The sequence below is a fragment of the Nasonia vitripennis genome, unplaced genomic scaffold, assembly GCF_009193385.2.
Source record: "Nasonia vitripennis strain AsymCx unplaced genomic scaffold, Nvit_psr_1.1 unplaced0186, whole genome shotgun sequence".
Taxonomy (NCBI): Eukaryota; Metazoa; Arthropoda; class Insecta; order Hymenoptera; family Pteromalidae; genus Nasonia; species Nasonia vitripennis.
In genome coordinates this window covers 301091-315365 of record NW_022279965.1, presented here as the reverse complement: position 1 = coordinate 315365, position 14275 = coordinate 301091, and the positions used below count along the sequence as shown (strand labels likewise).

At 39.2% G+C, this 14275-nt stretch overlaps 1 protein-coding gene across 1 annotated transcript in view; it reads left to right on the top strand.

The window, feature by feature from the left end:
• Positions 1 to 14275, top strand: part of LOC116418325 (glutamate [NMDA] receptor subunit 1) — a 294315-nt gene that overhangs the window by 86211 nt on the left and 193829 nt on the right. Inside the window, exon 5 of the mRNA XM_031933396.1 lies at positions 13488 to 13636. Coding sequence (XP_031789256.1) covers positions 13488 to 13636 — 149 coding nt within the window. The remainder of the gene's footprint in view (positions 1 to 13487; positions 13637 to 14275) is intronic.

Here is a 14275-nt window from a genome sequence, read left to right as displayed (position 1 = left end):
GTCAGGTGGCCAAGAGTGGATCTGGCGGGTGCTAGGGCAGCGCTAGAGAAACTCAGCGGACAGGTGCTAAGGGGGGCGACAGGGGCCTATAGGACCACGCCTACCAAGGCACTTGGAATCCTCGTGAAGGTGGAACCACTCCATCTTACTATCATTAGGATGGCTGCTAAGGCAGCGCACAGACTCAATGCGTACGGACAATGGACACAAGGCACGAGGCACACCCGGCTCTCGGGTTCGGCTGTGGTGTTGATGCCGTTTGTCTTGTGTCCGATTGTGTTTGGGTCGTTGGTGCTGACTTTTTGTTCAGTACTTTTTGTCTTAAATACATAATTTTGCAGTGCTGTACATGGTCGTCGAAGCTTTGTTTTGGTACCTGGTCTCCACATAGAAAATGAATCATTGTTTCGTCCGTCTGTGGCGTCCATTTCCATTTTATTTTGTATTTTGTTGGTGCATTTAGTTTGGCGTCAATAGCGTCAACTTTGTCCTTGTATACTACGTATCCTACTTTTTCTGTAGTGCCGTCCATCAGTTCAATGCTCACTGTCTCTGCTTATACTGTAAAGTCTGTTTCAAATTGTTGCTGCGTCCTGTCTTTCGGTGCTACTATACATAATTTGGTGTTGTTGCCGGGGTCAACAGTCCATCTTGTTGGTTTTAATTTTTATTGTGTTGTTTCTTGTTCTGCTTTTGCGGCTGTCTCTGTTCCTTTTTAGTGTTTTGCTGTTCTGTGGATCGCGTTTATACCTATAGTTTATTATAAGTTAGTCTTGTTAAATGCGTTATGCGAGTTTTTTCCACAGCCTTGTCCGCGCTATCTTGTTCTTCATGCTTGATGAAGACAGTGGATCGTTAGTTTTGTTTGCCTTTGGGGTTTATGCGTCTTATGTCTAGTATGTTCCCGAATTGTTGGAACGTTTTTGTCAATTGTTCTCTTGTCACGTGTGTGGGTATTCGTATGCATATGGTGTGTTTTGATTGCACATACTCTATTGTCTTTTCTTGATGTCTTTCGTTGCATGATGTACGGTTTTACAGGGTCCATGCTGTTTGAATAATGCTTCTGCGTCTATTGTCGTACCTTTTATGTGGCTGTCACTGTGTAAGCGTCTATTAAATTTACTTTTACCAGTTGTACATGGTCCTGTGGGCTGTATGTATGGCGTAGGTTTATGTTTGGTTCATTGATGGTGTAAGCTTCGATGTTATCAGCTGAATTATTGTCATTCTGTTGAGGTGCGTCATTATCGTCATTTGCTGGTACGTCATTGTTATTATTGGGTTTTTAATTGTTGTCAGCGTTGTCGTTGTTGTTGTCGGGTCTTTGGACGTCGCTATTGTTGTCGAAGGCGTTGTTTGCATCGTCAATATTGTCGTTGTTGTCAATGTCATTGTTTGAAACAGTTTCGTCATTATTGCTGTTGTTGCCATTGTTGGAATCGTCAGTGTTGCTCGTAGAGTCGAAGTCATCGGTATTTTCAGAACTGTCGGTGCTATCAATGGTGTTTGAGTCAGTAGAATTTTTGGAAGCGTCAGTATTATTGTCCGTCTCTGGGTTGTTTGTCGGTTCGTTTGTCTCGACAGTGTTTGTCCCTTGGTCTACCTGTCTGGTTAGTTCGTAGTCATGTAATAATTGTATCGTGCCTGTGCTTGTCCTATACGTGATTGTCAATGTAGCCGTGGCATCATTGGCTCCTTGATTGGTGATCTTGAAGCTCTTATTGTTGTTTGGTCCGTACTTATTTAGTAATACCATAACAACAGGTAGCTTCCCTGGTGGGCCAAAACGGATGGTGACGTGTCCTGAACTCTCATCAAGCTCGACTGACTCGATTATGGTCTGGAAGATTTGGTCCATCTCTGTAAAACAAAGTATGCGAAATTCGTAAAGGAGAAAAAAAAATGAGTATTTTTGTTAATTGGGATAGTTTATGGGTTTTATTGGGGTCAATCGTTCATTCTCTCATTCACACATGTTCATTGGTCCTATTTCATTGCTTACTTTTCCTAATCTATAATCATGTCGCTATCGTTTAAGTCATAATCTATTGCTTTAAGGGTCTCGGGTGTTTCGGGTTTATGTTGGTTCTGGGCATTTTGTATTGGGTCGCTGGTAACGGGATTTTCCTCTCTGTCTTGTTTTTGGCTCTCCATCCTGGCTATTTTTTCTTTCAGCTCCAATATGGTTTCTTGTAATGGTTGTAGCTTGTCTAGAGGGGTTTCATCGGCTTGTTCTTGAGACCACTTTGCTTGTTTCTTGCTAGTATATTCTACTTCTATCATTTTCTTGTATTTCTCATAGAACTTGGTAGTCGTGTTTCCTTGTGCTACACGTGGAAGTCTTCTTGGTTCTGCAAAGTCGCTTTGTATATCGGGTCACTTTCGTCTTTGGCTATTCTGGTCTCTTCTTCTGTGAAATACTGCACATATCCATACGCTAGGCGTCCTTTTCTGTCTGTAACTGTCTCGTAGTAAGCTAGGGTTCCGAATTGTGCAAATTGTCTAAAGAACATCTCGTCCTGTGTCATTTCCGTCCCAAGGGAGTAGGCAAAACAACCTGTTCCTGATTGGCTGTGTTGGTTATCGTCATTAATGATGTTTAATTATACGCTGTTTGGCTATGTACAAGCTTCCTGTAAATGTTATGTTTAAATTTCGGTTAAAATTTGGTAAATTATGAGCATTCTGCTTGTTTCAGTATTAATAATATTTTCTTTGTGCCTGTTGACTTTTTACTTTCAAGGGTTTCGCGGTCAAAATGTGGGGTATTGGGGCTTTCATGACTAATTGAGATTGTTTCGAGTTCGAATGCTTCATCATTTGTGATGAGTTTTCGTCTCTTGTCATTTCTTTTGGGTGGTAGGTGGGCGTGTTTTTGGTTAAGGTATTGCCAGTTGCTGAGGCATGTCATTTTTATGATAATTACTACTATTATTGCTATGATTGCTAATTGGATGGTCATGCTTCCGTATAGTGTTGTGTCATTTTTGCAACTTTGTCACTTGTGTTCACCTTTCTCTTCTAATTGACTTATTATTTCATGTAGCAATTTTCCGTTATTATTAGCTGTGTTGGGTGCTAATATTTTTGCTGTTTCTAGACTATGAATTTCTATGTCTCCTTTACTTAATAACGGGTAAATGTCTGTTATTTTGAGGTTTATCTCTGGTTTATATAAATAAGTGTATTCTGTGTTTCTGGTTAATTCTCCAGTTATAGTGGCTTCTGCAGTTGTTGCTATGCACGTGCATGATTCCTGCTTCTTTTATCGTTATCTTGCTTTCGTGTTTGTTTTGGCATATAATATTTAGTGTTTCTGGTTCAACCGTGGAATAAAGACATGATTTATCATATTCTAAATACGTCCATTCGGTCTGCATGTTCATTCTGTATCTTATGTCACAGTGGTTGATTGCTTCCTGGCCGGGATTTAGGAGTAACGTTATTTCACAGTCTCTGGGTTCGGGCACGTTCCTGAGTCCTCCTAGGATCGGACATATGTCTTCGTAGTGTGTCGTAATACATGTTTGTCTCTGTTCTTCATTGAATTTAATGTATCTTGTATGATCGTAACTGATAGCTATGTATTCATGGGATGGTTTTATGAAAGCTTGTCCTATTGTCTTATTTTTCATGCTTTGTGGCGCATTGATTGGATGCATTCTGTACAATTGATACGGCATTATTTCTACTAGTGGTAAATGCAGCACGGCTAACGTCCGTTCGTTTTGGTGTATGGCATCGATGTTAGATATTTTGGCTAATTCTTCTGCCCTCATATGCTCTGGTGGTATTGGAAATTCTAAGTCTCGACTCACTCTTTTCACGTCCACGTTCATTTGATGGAGCACGTCTTGCTTTACGTTAAGTTCTGGGTACATTTTTCGTTCTTTCAACCTTTGTAGAATTGTTAATAATTTTTCGTTGCTTTTGATAACGAGGTCTAGGGTTGATTCTAATCGCTTGACGTATATTATTATTTCGACTTGATAATGTGATTGATAAAAACACGATTTTAATTGTTTTTGTTAACTCTCTTTCAAATCCTTGTAACACTTTGTGATGGTTGCTGGTTATGTTGTATAACTCTTCGAATTTCGTTGAAATTATGTGAGAGTTGCTGTCTATCAGATGTACTATTTTGGTCTGATCTTCGAAAAGTTGGTCTATATTTCTGTTTATGTTCTCCACTTTGACGTCGGTCACTAATCCAAAAAAACTGTTGCTTATGCTTCCTATTATGCATAGTGGCACTAGTCTTCTTGCTCTGATACTTACACGTAGATGTCGCGCTGTTGGATATTGAATGTGTCCTTGCTATGGTTTTCTTTATTGTTTCTTGGATACTTGTGAGTTCTTGCTCTTTTATTTCTAGTAGGTCGGTGGCTAAAGCATGTTGGCATTTTCTCTCTTCCATTATTGTCTTACAGGTTTAAAATACTTCTTTGTACGAGCTTCTTGCTCTGAATGACTGCATGAAATTCTCCACGTTGATGTAGATGTTGAGTTTCCATGTCGCTCTTCTTATTCTGATCACGTCCAATTTTTCGAAATATATTCCAGGATTGGGGTTGAGTGATTCTTCTCGTTGAGCAGATTAAGCATTAGTATTAAAATATTTAAAATTCTCATCCTGTAACATTATCATTGATTAGTTGAGGGAATCCGAATCATCATCATCAGACTTATCCTCTACCGGTTTCAATTTGTTTATGTGTTTTCGTATACGCTTGCCGTTAGGGTATTCTAAAATGACATTTTTCCTACCTAAAAATTCGATTATTTTCAGCGGTTTATTCTTATAAGCATCGAATTTACTTACACGGGGTTCATTAATTGGTCTCGCATATCCGCCTACTTTACCCTTAAATATGTTAACCTTTTTATCGTATCTTTCTTTTGTTTTAACCTTGTTCGCTATTTGGGTTTCGCCTGCTAAGATTTTCATTTCTTCTAACCTTAATACTAGGTCACGCATATAAACATTATGTTTTTAATTTTTCGTCAGACGGTATTCTCAAAGGGAAACGCGCTATTCGCCCGTAAACTAGTTCGAAAGCGGTGAAGTTAGTAGTTTCGTGCACGCTGGTCTTATAGGTAAACGTCGCAAATGGCGTTAAGTGGTCCCAATCGTCGTATCTTTCGGAATATATTCTAATGAATTCTATGAGCGGGGCGTGGCTTCTTTCTAACGAACCGTTTGTTTGCGGTATGTATCCTGAAGTTGTAAGATGATTAATCTTAAACAACTTGAGTAGCGATTCGACTATGTTGGAGAGGAAACTGGTGCCTCTGTCTGAGAGTATGGCTCTCGGTGCTCCAAACTGGCAAATGATGTATTTCGCTAGTGCATCAGCTATTGTTGTAGTATTAAGATTCTTGATCGGTATTAGATATTTGGATAAATTACACTGCATTGTTAAGAGGTGACAGTTCCCTCTTGGAGTCATTTTGAGTTTTCCTCTTGACTGTGTCAATTGAAACTTTGTCAAATGTTCTATTGGAGTATCCGTGATTATCATTGGCTCTCTTGTCTTGAATCTCTCTATTTTCTGCTCTTGGCAGCTTGCATGTCTTCGAATATAGTCCTGAACGTCATTCCTCATTCCTGGCCAATAATCTCGTTCTGTTATCTTCTGATAAGTATGATTGATTCCCTTGTGTCCTCCTGTCAGACTGTCGTGTAGATAGCTTATTATTTCTTTTCTGTGTTTTTCAGTTGGTACTTCCGCTTTCCCGTAGCACATTGTCACTCTTATTCCGCTCTCATGAAAATATTTGTAAAGCATTTCTAAAATCACTGGTGAACCTAATTGGTCTAATAAACTTTTGATTTCTTTGTTGACGAGCGTTTCTTTTAAATTCTGAAATGCCTTGTGTAAATCTACCAATTTAATGACATTGAAGTATTTGTCTTTTATTATGACTGTAAATATGTGATGCTTTTTTGAAACGGCCACGACTTATCTCGGTCCTGTAGTAATTAAATTTATGTAAGAATACAAAATCTATTGATTTTACTATCTGAAAATTCGCGAACATTTACTAATCTGCGTCGTGATTCTGACAACAGATTAAATAGAAAGATTTTAAATTTTTATAATATGTAACGTGGCAGTTCGACTGCACGTTACAAGTGGAAAATTCGCGCCGCGCAATAGCGTGGGGAGCGTGCGCAGCGCTGGCCCCGCGGCCACGTGTTGCCGCGTCGCGAGAGCTCGGCCTCTTTCGCTCCGCAACGCTGCTACCGATAGGACGTCTGCGCTGCAAACCGAGGTTTTCCATTCCAATTTTGTAAGCTCTCGTTTTTCCTCGCTATCGTTCCTTTCACGCTACTGTTACCCTCCGCTGAAGCTACCGTTTGTCTTTTTCACACTCTCGCTCTCGCACAATTCCTCGCTATCGTTACCAATGTAGTGTGCATATTTCCTCGCTATTGCTCTCCTCTCATATTGTACCTTCCCGCTATCGTTTCCTCACCCCCGTTATTCCTATCAGCTACCGATTACTGTGTGTTACCGAGCTACCGTTAGTAAGTAAGTTAGCGATTAAGTTAGATTAGTTATTACTAGAGATTCCGTTAAATAACTGTTAGAATACACGAGTGTGCGCGGAGAGGACGGGCAAGTGTTGTGTGTCGTCGCGCGGTCGTGTTCAGATCGTCACATCGTGAAGTGGTTTTCGGGGATTTATTATAGTAGTACGGATTTTTCATGATGCGGTATATGGGAAAATAAGCGTCTGATGGGCCGGGTAAATCGCATAACTCACGAGAATACGCCGCGACGGACGCGCTGGTTGTCGGGGCCGGTAGACGATCAGAGAGGCGAGGCTGGTATTCGCCCGCACCGACAAGTCGGCGGACGGCGCGCTGACGAGCGTGGCGGTGGCGTCGATTGTTCAGTGGGCGCGGGTGATCTTCCCGGAAGGAGGTTAGAATTATTAAAATCGTTGCGGGGCCGCGTGTAGAAATTCGTGTGTAGTTTAGTTAGTTCAGCGTAGCGCCTCTGGACTGTAGAGGCCGCAGGTTTTCGGCAGGTTGCCGTGGTTGTTAAGAGAGAACATGAAGAATAAATACGACATATCATATCAGCAGCAAGCCTTAATGAGTTTTATGACCCACGACCCTGTTCGATACTCCACCCATTCCTTAGAGCTAGTCGAGCTCATCTCCCACGCCGTCAGGTCCCAACACACGGTCGCGCTCACACGGACAGGGGATCACGGGATCCTTGGCATCTCGATGCCTGGCGCCCTGGGCCGAGGCGGCCTGCCACCGTGTATGCATTGGAGTGTGACAGCGCGCGAACATAGATTTAAGAACGCTGGGCTGCGCTAGTAGACCCCAGTGTTTCAAATAATTCTCAATTATGATAGTTCAGGTCCGGGATACCAGATAGTGGAGGTTTATCGCAATACAGAGATTTTTGTTCTTTATAATAAAAATAAATATATTCAAATAAATAAATAATAGAATATTGCGAATATCTTGCATATATTCTAAGTATCACAAAAATTGAATGGGTAAATCCGCTTTGATTTTTACAAACAAAAATAAACAGATACGCGTTTAAGTTGCGTAATCTGATTTGAATCGTATTGTTACAAGAAGAGATTTTATGCAGATACGCTTAAATTTGCGTTATCTGATCGTATTCGAAATTTTACAAGTTTAAATTAGGTAACGAAATTTTTCTAAATTATTTTGACAAGAATTAGAATTTTTCTAAGTCTAGGACTGATACGCTTTATGATGCGATATCGTGCCTAACTCCAAATTTTTATAAGTGTAGAAATTTGAAAATATTCTAAGTCTTTTACCTGCTCAAGACATAAGTTTCTGAAGAGCAGGGACTAGGCGCTTTAGTTGCGCTGGCGCTTAAGTTGCGCTTCGGCTAGTCAGCTCATACTGGCCGTGCGGGTCCTTTTATAGGCCTCGGAGCGAGCGGTTATCGTGCCGCCGAAAATACTATCACATTCACACTTTCACACAGACATTCACACCTATGTAAAAAACTCATTCATACAAATAATTTATAATATGAGCGCGCTACGCCGCCGCCGTCGCCTCTCCTTCTTTTGCGCCGCTGCGCTCGACGCTTCTACACACAAAGACACACATATATATATATATATATATATATATATATATATATATATATATATATATATATATATATATATATATATATATGGTGTGTTGCGCGCTCTCCCTCTTCTTTCGGTGTTGCTGCTACCGCCGCTCGCTGGCTCGTGGCGCTGCTGAAGTTGCGCTGTCAGCTGTAGCGCGGGCTCATCCTAATTGAAAATGTGGGAGCGCGATACTCGCGTAAAATCTATTTTAGTTTTTATTCTGTATAGTTTTCTGCGGAGCTTGTACGGGGCGTTACATTTTAAATAAGGACTTGTCCTATTTTTATATTTTTACTTTTGATTTTCATTAGGTCTATGGCTCCGATTTCTACTAATAATTTAGTTACGGACCACGTGTTGTCACAGTCTGCCGATACGAAATGAAATTGTCTCTTTTGTGCGTGAGGCATTCTCAAACTGTGATTACTCACAACAGTGAGGGATTTTTTTGAATTCCTTAGTTATGTGTGTGGCGGCATCCTCCGATTCATGATCACTTCTTGTTGGAGTCTAATATTTTTTTAACGGCTCCATCTGGTGGTGTGGGCAAAAGAAAAGGTATTGTTTCTTTAGGTGATTTTGAAAATCTTATGTCTATTATTGACCCTTCTTCTGCTTCACTTAATACTCCTAATTTTCTACGATTTCTGATTTTATCTCTCAGTGTGCTATTGGCTGTAGGACTGTCGCTTTTTATTGTTGGCGTCACCAACAACGTTTTTCTGGGTGGTGGCATTATTATATCTGTTACACTTTCAACGTCTAATTTGTTTCCTGTATCGTCTTTGTTTGATGTTTCTTGTAGTCTTTGTTGTGCTCGCTTTATTAGTTTCTGAACACTCTTTCTCCATACATCGTCTATGTCTGCCTCTTCGTCTGTATACAATCGTGGATCTGATGTGTAGATTGCTTCGCATACTTCATCTGGTACATGATCGTCGTCTGTGTGCGAGGGTATTTTCATTTGTATCTCTATCTCCGTACCCGATTCAGTTGTGTTGGTACTTCGGTCCATTTCATATCTCTTTATGCTTTCTTTAAACTTTCTACTTGCTTTTTCTACTTCTTCTCTCGTCAGAGTTGTATTAATCGATAGGTTCTTTATGGACTGTTCGTCAGTGTTTTCTTCGTTCTGAGATGTTTCTACTGCACTCACTTCGATGGCGATGTTGCTTATGGTTTTGTCTTGACTCTCTTGTGATGAAAATACTTCATCGTTATGTGTTTCTCCTTCTGTTGTATCCGACTCTTCCTGTCGCAATCCACTATATCTGGGATCAGGTATTGGAGGTTTGTCCAAATCACTGTCTTCATTGGTTGTAGATGATAGCTATGATCTTCTAGATGGGTTGACTGTCATCCATATATCTGAATCTACATCGGTCGAACTTTCGGGAATTTCTTTGTTTTACAGTAGTGGCTTTGGATGTTGATGCTTCAGTCTCTGTTGGTTTTTATATCTTTGTTTTTCTTCCCAATATAGCCGTCTTAGGTGCTTTTTGTATCGCGCCTTGTTTGATAAACTACCCCACTGGACTTTGTATTTGCGTACGCCTTGCTCTGCTTCTCTGTGCTATTACGCTGTGGTCTAACTTAGGTGCTCTTTATTAGTTTTGGAGCCTATTGGTCTCCCTCGTCCTCTGAGTTTGTTTGCTATATCACCTGTTGATTGTATTCTGGTTCGTGGCTGCTTTATTACTTTGGATGACGTCGTTACACTTGCTGATGATTTCTCTTGTTTCTTTTGTTTCTCTTCTATGACCATGACTTTAATACTAGGTAAATTCTTATTAATTTCTTCTTCAGTCATTTCTGGCGGGTTCCGTGATAGCGCATCAGCGTTTTTATTTAATTTGCCTTGTTTATATTTGAAGGTTTACTCGTATCCAGTGAATTTGAACATCCATCTCATTAGTCTCTGTCCTGGATCTTTTCTGCTATGCATCCAGTTCAGTGGTTCATGATCGCTCACTAGCGTAAATTTTCTACATAATGAATATGGTCTAAATTGGTACAAGGCGTATAGTACTGCAGGACATTCCTTTTTTGTAGTTGAATAATTTCTTTCAGCTTTGTTGAGCGCTCTGGATGAATATTGTGCCGGGTGATCAAAACCGTCTTTTTCTTGGCTGAGTACGGCACCGATGGCGTAATCAGAGGCATCTGTGGTTAATGTGAATTCTTTATCGAAGTCCGAAAATTGCAAAATTGGTTCTTTAATCAAACATTCTTTTAATTGCTGATGACTGTTTTCACACTCTTCTCTCCATTCAAATTTTACATTTTTCTTTAGTAGGTCATTGAGTGGATTCGCAATTTTTGCAAAGTCTTTTATGGATTTTCTGTAGTATCCAAACATGCCGAGTACTTCTCTGACGTTTTTCGCATTTTTAGGTGTAGCAAGTTTTGCGATGGCGACTACTTACTCTGGGTTTGGCTCTATGCCTTTGGCACTTATGATGTGTCCCAGGAATCCGACTTCTCTTCTAAAGTACTCTATTTTATCCGGCTGTAATACTAATTTTGCAAATCTGAGTCTTTCCATTAAATTTCTTTGCTCATGTTCTTGAAGGTCTTTGCTGTACACTATTATATCATCCAAGTAGACTAGCATCTCTATGTTTTGTAAACCTCTGAGTACTTTTTCCATTAATCGTTGGAATGTAGCCGTTTCGTTTTTCAATCCTTCTGGCATTCTAGTATATTCATAATGTCCTTTTATAGTGGTGAAGGCCGTCTTGTAACAATCTTCTGGGGCCATTGATATTTGTTGAAAATCACTTGCAAGGTCAAAAATGGAAAAGTATGTGGCTCCTCCCAATTGAGCCATTATATCAGCGATATTGGGTAGAGGGTAAGCATCTCTGATCATCTTTTTGTTGAGTTCGGAAATCACTTTCCATTCTTCATCTCGGATTTCCGTGACTATCAGGCTTCTTTGGTACTATCCATATTGGCGAGTTGCATGGTGAATTTGACTTTCTAATGATTCTGTCTCGTAGCTTCTTTTCTACACTTTCTCTCACCACTTGTTTGTGTTTCGGCAGGTGCCTGTATTGTTTCGTGTTTATCGGTATAAATGTATATGGTGCTGAATGGCTATGTCTGTGTAAGGTGATTTGTCTCCAGGCAATAGAAATCTATCTAAATAATCCTCTATAATACGATCTACATTCTTTATTTAGGTGGCTTCTTCTGATGGCTTCCTTTACTATCTAATCGTTTAATTTTGTCGACTATAATCTCGCCGTTAAAATCACTATCTGTCTCTTCTAAAAATTCTGGTTCAGTCTCGAACGGTATGAGTTCTTTGGCATCAACTTCTATGGTGACATCGTGTTCACTTGTATTTATTGCTAGCATTTTGCACGTATTATTCTCATTGATTATTACTCCTTCTCCCAGGAACACGTCTTTGTTTCCTACATTAATTCTGGGTATATATCCTTCTTTCAATTCACTTTTGATCAAATTGATTCTAATAACTTGTGTTGTGATTCTAACGTCTTGTTCTGGCTTTTATGGTGTGCTTTGTTTTCATAGGTCTATCTGCATTTTCTGAAGAGTTCATGTAGCATGTTTCTCTGTCATTATTTCTCTCTTCAACTTGTAGTATGTCACTCGATTTGTAAGGGTTGTGTGCTTTCTTTCTTTGCTCCCCGTATTCCTTTTCTTGTTCCAAAAATGGCATTGGATGCATTACGTCTCCGCTCACCATCAGAGCGTTGTTGTGGTAAGAAATGACAGCTTCTTCCTTCTTTAAGTAATTTCCCAATAATCCATCGTGTGGATTTGGAAAATCGCCTCTAACTATGTGAAATTTCACTGAACTATTTTTTATAAGTAAATAAACCGATCCTAGAGTTGGTACCGTCTCTGCAGCTATTCCTCCAAGCCATCGTACATCTTGCATATTTATTAGCATGTTGTCATCTATGAGGCCTAATTTGATTAAATTCACAGTTGCTTCATTGTCTATCACGAATGTAATCCTTGGATCGGATGTCATTAGATAATAATTATAATAATTAATAATAATAGCAGTGATTGATCAGTTTCGCATATATGTGCTTAACCTAGTGAGTCTGTCCAAAAAGAGTCATCAAATTGTGGACTTTTTGAAACAACAGGGAGAAACGTAAACTTAAGTTGGGTGCTGTCTAATTATTAGTTTGCTCAAAATCGCGATTCAAAGTTTGTGGAACGTTTTTTTGCGGCAGGTCTGTATGCTGTACCGTAAGTCCGATTGAAATTTAAAAAAAAAGGTCGAAAAGTTGACATTGTGCAATACAAAACGTAGATTTCAGTTTTTTTATTAAGCGCCTGGAAACATGCAAAAAACCGTCGTAAAGTTCCCGAAAATCGGCTGAGCGCGCGCTCGCAGTCGACTGGTACGGAGCAGTAACTAGTAACTAATAACTAACAATAAGGAACGGAAATGCGAGTAAAGAACATATACCTTGTCATCTGCTTATAATCCTTTACATGATAGCACACACATGACCGAGCACAATCGGTTTGCTGCAGAAAGTATGTCACAATAAGACAGTTTAAAATCCCTACAACCTGACCTATCCTGGCAGAAATTTAAATGATCGTAAAAGGCTTTCAAATGTGAAATGGAGCACTAGAACTACGTGGAAATTTTCAGCAGGAAACTAAGGCAACTTAGAGTGAAGCACTTGTTGCAGAGCAAACGTAAGAGGCTGACTTGGCGTCGGTACCAACAACCTCAGAAACTGTAAAAAAAATACCTGATGTCGTGACTTAAGCTCTTAAAAAGGAAGAAACGACAGCAATTATTGATACATCAGTGATAACAAAGAACAAACCATTTATTAAATCTATTGTGGACTAGCCCAAATCACTTTCTTCACCGTTTAAAACAAACAAATGCCGTTTAAAACAACAGAATAAAAGAGTTGATTGATATAGAGGTGGAAATGAGCGACTATAGTAAAGGAAGCAAGTCTTAAAAGCTGCCTTTGGAGAATGGAGAGCTCTCGGCTAATTTTAAAGAGGATTCCCCAGAACGACTAGATGTCGAGCAATCTTGGGATTGATGAAAAATCATCAACTAAGTGGAAGTGTTAGAAGATAAAAGACTTGGGCCTGTTGTCAACTTCTAGCGCAGCAGTGCGCTCGTTCATCGCTCAGTTTGCCAGCACCGCTCCTAGAGAGCACACGTACCATTAATAAATATTTCTTATATTTTTTCGTTTCATAATTACTTATTAATAAAGTCTTTTTTTACATGAGCATCGTCGTTTTATTATTTCGTAAATCTCACCCAACCAGATTAGATCATTTTTATTTTAAATAAATTAATAGTACTAATGAACCCAAAACAGGCACTCCACGAAGTTTTTCTGCACGAGTACTAGGAATGGTTTGGGCTGGATTCGCAATGATAATAGTTGCATCGTACACAGCAAATTTAGCTGCATTTCTTGTTCTCGAACGACCAAAAACTAAACTTACTGGTATAAATGATGCAAGGGTAAGTATTCTTAATGATTCCATGTTTGTTTTATCTTAATAATTTTTATTTTATTATTAGGATATAATAGCACTGATTGTACTATACAGTTATGTTTTCTACACTATGCAGTATGCCCCAGAATAAAATTTTGGGTTACTTCAGCGGTCATCTGACATTTTATCTTGAAAAATTTCACTACTTGAGATTTCGCCTATAGACATTTAATCGCATGCGATATTTTACTCTTACAATTTTCCACATGCAATAATTCGTCATATATTTTAGTGATTTATGTATCAGACTTGTATTTACTTACCAGGTACAGCCAGTACGTGGATCGGATCCAAAGTTGTTAATGTCTCGATGCCGATGCAAGCAGATATAAAATTAAAATAGTGAAGATCGTGGTAGTCCAATCAACATTCATCACCCAAAAATTAACTACTTACATATCACGTGTTATGTGCATGTGAGGAGTGCTGACATGCAGGTCAAAACATCGCTCTGATTTCTGATGCTCGGTTTCATAATATAAACACATGCATATACACTCACATACATATATATATATATATATATATATATATATATATATATGTACACACTAACAATTACATAGAATAACATAGCACTTTACACCTCTCTTCTCAGAATATT